General features: G+C 45.7%; 1 protein-coding gene across 1 annotated transcript in view; it reads left to right on the plus strand.

Annotated features, from left to right (window-relative positions):
- The window catches only part of UBE3C (ubiquitin protein ligase E3C), a 120,295-nt gene that overhangs the window by 82,389 nt on the left and 34,212 nt on the right, over nt 1–3,694 (plus strand). The window contains exon 18 of the mRNA XM_007463981.1: nt 249–496. Coding sequence (XP_007464043.1) covers nt 249–496 — 248 coding nt within the window. The remainder of the gene's footprint in view (nt 1–248; nt 497–3,694) is intronic.

A 3,694-nucleotide genomic window follows, 5' to 3' on the forward strand; every position in this document is an offset into this window, starting at 1 on the left:
CTCACTCCATTCTTGATCTGTCAGTATCAGTGCAAAGGAATGTCTCTCTTCCCATTGTGGGCTCTGAGGGAAATACTGGTCAGTCTGTCTCATTGTCTCTTTTTAATGTTGATTTTTTTTTTTTAAGTCTTGCATTAAAATATTTTTAATATTCTTGCTCCCCTTACCTAACTTCCTGTAATACCAGCTTATTTTATTGCTTTTTAAAAAAATATTTTCTCCTTGCCCCATCCCCCCTCTTTTAACAGAGCCTGATTTGAAAAAGCGGATCCGTGTGCACTTGCTCAATGCACATGGCCTGGACGAAGCTGGCATTGACGGTGGTGGGATTTTCAGAGAGTTTCTAAATGAACTACTGAAGTCGGGGTTTAACCCCAACCAGGGCTTCTTTAAGACCACTAACGAAGGGCTGCTGTACCCCAACCCAGCTGCCCAGATGCTTGTGGGGGAGCCCTTTGCCAGACATTACTACTTCCTGGGCAGGATGCTCGGAAAGGTAAAGTACCTGCCCGCCCCGACGGGCCTCCGACCGCGGGCCGAGGAGACTCGGTGCGCCTGCTTCGTTGAAGGTCTTCGTTCAGAATTGCTTAAGTACCGCCTGCTTCATTGAAGGTCTTTATTCAGAATTGCTTAAGTAATTTTGATGAACCCCTGAATCGTGTTTTCTTACATAATAACTGCTTTATAGCACTGTACATTTCATACACAGTTACGTACATTAAAAAATTATTGATACAGTGTAGAAAACATGGGAAGCATGATATAAAATTCTGTTTATCTGCTAGCACAGGTATGAGTACTGTAAATATTTTGTCTTTTCACAGTTGCTCTTGTTGATAATCAGTGTTAAAAGTGATTCTTTTAAGGTTCTATAAATTTTTCAAAGTGCTGTGAGGTGGAAGGCCGTAGTCATTCAGTGTAGTTTGTGGTATATATGTTGTATGCAGATTCTTGAAAATTGGCCACTTAAGGATATTACGGTAGTAACCAGAATGTTACACCTGATGGTATACACCATCTGTACAAACACACCTTACCCCTTATTGTAAATGAAAGGAAAATTTAGTTATATAACGTAGTGGAAACTTCCTAGTTAATGGTGAAACTTTCAAAACACACCTTCTCATTAGAGTCAGAGCAGGACGAAGGTACCCACTGAGGCCAGTCCCACTTATTGTTGAAGTGGAGCAGTGCTGGCCTTAGTCTGTTCAGGCTGCTGTAACAAGATCCCACAGACTGGGTGGCTTACAGACAACAGAAATTGACTTCTCACAGTTCTGGAGCCTGGCGTCTGAGATCAGGGCACCGCGTGGTTTTATCTGGTGGAGGCCCCCTTCCTGGTTCAGAGCTGGTGCCTGCTCCCTGGGTCTTCACATGGCAGAAGGGGGCGAGGGAGCTCCGTGGGGCTTCTTTGCAAGGGCTCTAATCCCATTCACGAGGGCTCCACCCTCGTGCCCTAAGCACCAGGGGCCCCACCTCCTGACGCCGTCACAGTGTGTGGGGTTTGGGGGAAATGCAGACGTTCAGACCGTGGCATAGCTTGTGGGCTGCCATAGGCGGGGCGCAGGAGGTGGGGCTCCAGTTACGTTGGGAGGGACTCTTCCCCACAGCTCGGGTCCAGTCCCCCAAGAAAGGGATTCTTCTTTTTTTTTCTTTTTAATTGATGACTGGCGTTTTAAGTTATGGAAACGTTTACATACAAGGTTATTTTGTTTGCTTCTTTGCACTTAAATAGTGTTGATAATTGCTGATCCTAACAGGATGTGGCTGGCAACTGTCCCACTAAAATCAGTAATTGAAACTTATGCCCAGCTGTTGCAAGTGAGGCGGAAAATCATCTGGTTATTCCCATAGGAAATTGAAAATTAATGATTCTTGGTTTTTGAACGAATGAATGAATTCATTCCACCAGTCGTAACTTACAGAGCATGGTGCGTTTGGGGACGTGTGCAAGGATTCCCCGGTACTCAAACTAACTATCAAGTACTCACGGTCATGACAGACAAAAAGTTTTACCCCAAGTCCACCGTCTGAGTCAGCAGCCCATTGCAGTGTCTGGCGGGTGGAGGTGGGAGGATCGTGTGGGTGCTGCGGTCCAGCCTCGGGCCTCCTGGCCAGCGTGGCTCATCAGAGTGAGGAGATGTCCTCTGCCCCCTTCCTGGCTCCCAGCACCCACTTCTGCCAGGCACTGGGCCCAGTTCAGAAGATCCCTTCCTCAAGTTAGTTCGCGTTTCTCTTCATACTGGGGTGTTTCTTGCAGTACAGAAGGAAGATGTAACTTCTCCCTGGTTCTGTAAAGTACCGCGCACAGTGCGCACACCGTGGCCACTAACTACTGAGATGATAATAAATGAAGTCCATGCTTTATGTTGTCCAAGAACCCGGGTGTGATGTTATACAGATAGGTTAATGTTTTTCATGGTATTCGGGGGAAACTTGTTAGGGTTTTTGGATCATCTAGGAATGCATTTTTATTTCCACTGTTTGAAATAGTAGAATAGGAACGCCTGATATTTAATATTTACTATCCAACACATTTTTAGAGACGGGCTGGATTATAACACAAGGACTGTAATCAGTACAGCTTCTGAAAGTCAAAGGAATGACCAGAGGTGACGGTCTGAAACTAAGAGCAGCAAACTACAGCCCCTGAGCAAGTCTACCCACCTATTTTATTGTTTGTTTGTTTTCTTTTTTTTAAAGAAAAAGGCTTCACTGGAATATCATTTCCATATTGTCTGTGGCTGCTTTCCCCGGGGGCAAAGCTGAGCAGTGCTGACGTATGTGCTGCTGGGCCCTTTCCAGGACAGGTTTGCCAGCCCTGCCGTGGAGCCAGCCGGCAGCCAGACCATAAAGGGCCGGTGTGTCTGTCCCATGATGACAGGTTGGCTCTTCATCCTGTGGGTCGTGTCGTGCAGAATCACTGTGTTCCGCAAATGGCTGAGGTGACAGGCTTAGTACATTTTTAGGGAGACCCTGTGGAACCCACACGGAGAAAGGCTTTTAGAGACGAGGACAGCAGTACGGTCCTGAGTGACGGTGCCCTGATTACCTAGCATCATGCTGTGAGGTCAGGTCAGCTGAGGACTGAAACGTGACCACTGGATTTATCAGCAAGTTTTTGTTTTCTGGGTGTTTTTTTCTTGTAACGTTTTATTGAGATAGAATTTCTCAAACCATGCAATTCACCCATTTAAAAAGTACAGTTCAGCGGTTTCGGTGCATTCACAGATTTGTACGACCATCACTACAAATTTAGAACATTTTCATCACCTGTATCCATTAACAGTTACTCCTCCCCTCCCAACCCCAAGACCTAGGCAAACACTAATCTACTTTTTGTTTCTTATTCTACTATTAATTAATCTCTTAAGGTACCGTTTGTCTCTTATTTGTGTCCTTATTCTGCACATTTCCTATAAATTGAATCATAGCATGTGTGGCCTTTTGTGATTGGCTTCTGTCACTTAGCATGTTTTTAAGGGTCGCTCAAGTTGTGCCACGTGTCAGTACTTCAGTCCTTTTATTGCCAGTTAACATTCTGTTGTAGGATATAAACCACACTTAGGTAACCATCCCTCAGCTGGTGGACATGAGGGGGGTAGTCGTTGGTGATGTTTTTAGTGGGGTGGCCTGAGGGTGAGGGGTGAGGTAAAGGAAATGGAAGGGTTACAGGTGGAAAGAGGGTCGGGGG

Source organism: Lipotes vexillifer, unplaced genomic scaffold (assembly GCF_000442215.2).
Source record: "Lipotes vexillifer unplaced genomic scaffold, Lipotes_vexillifer_v1.1 scaffold2094, whole genome shotgun sequence".
In the NCBI taxonomy this organism is placed as follows: domain Eukaryota; kingdom Metazoa; phylum Chordata; class Mammalia; order Artiodactyla; family Lipotidae; genus Lipotes; species Lipotes vexillifer.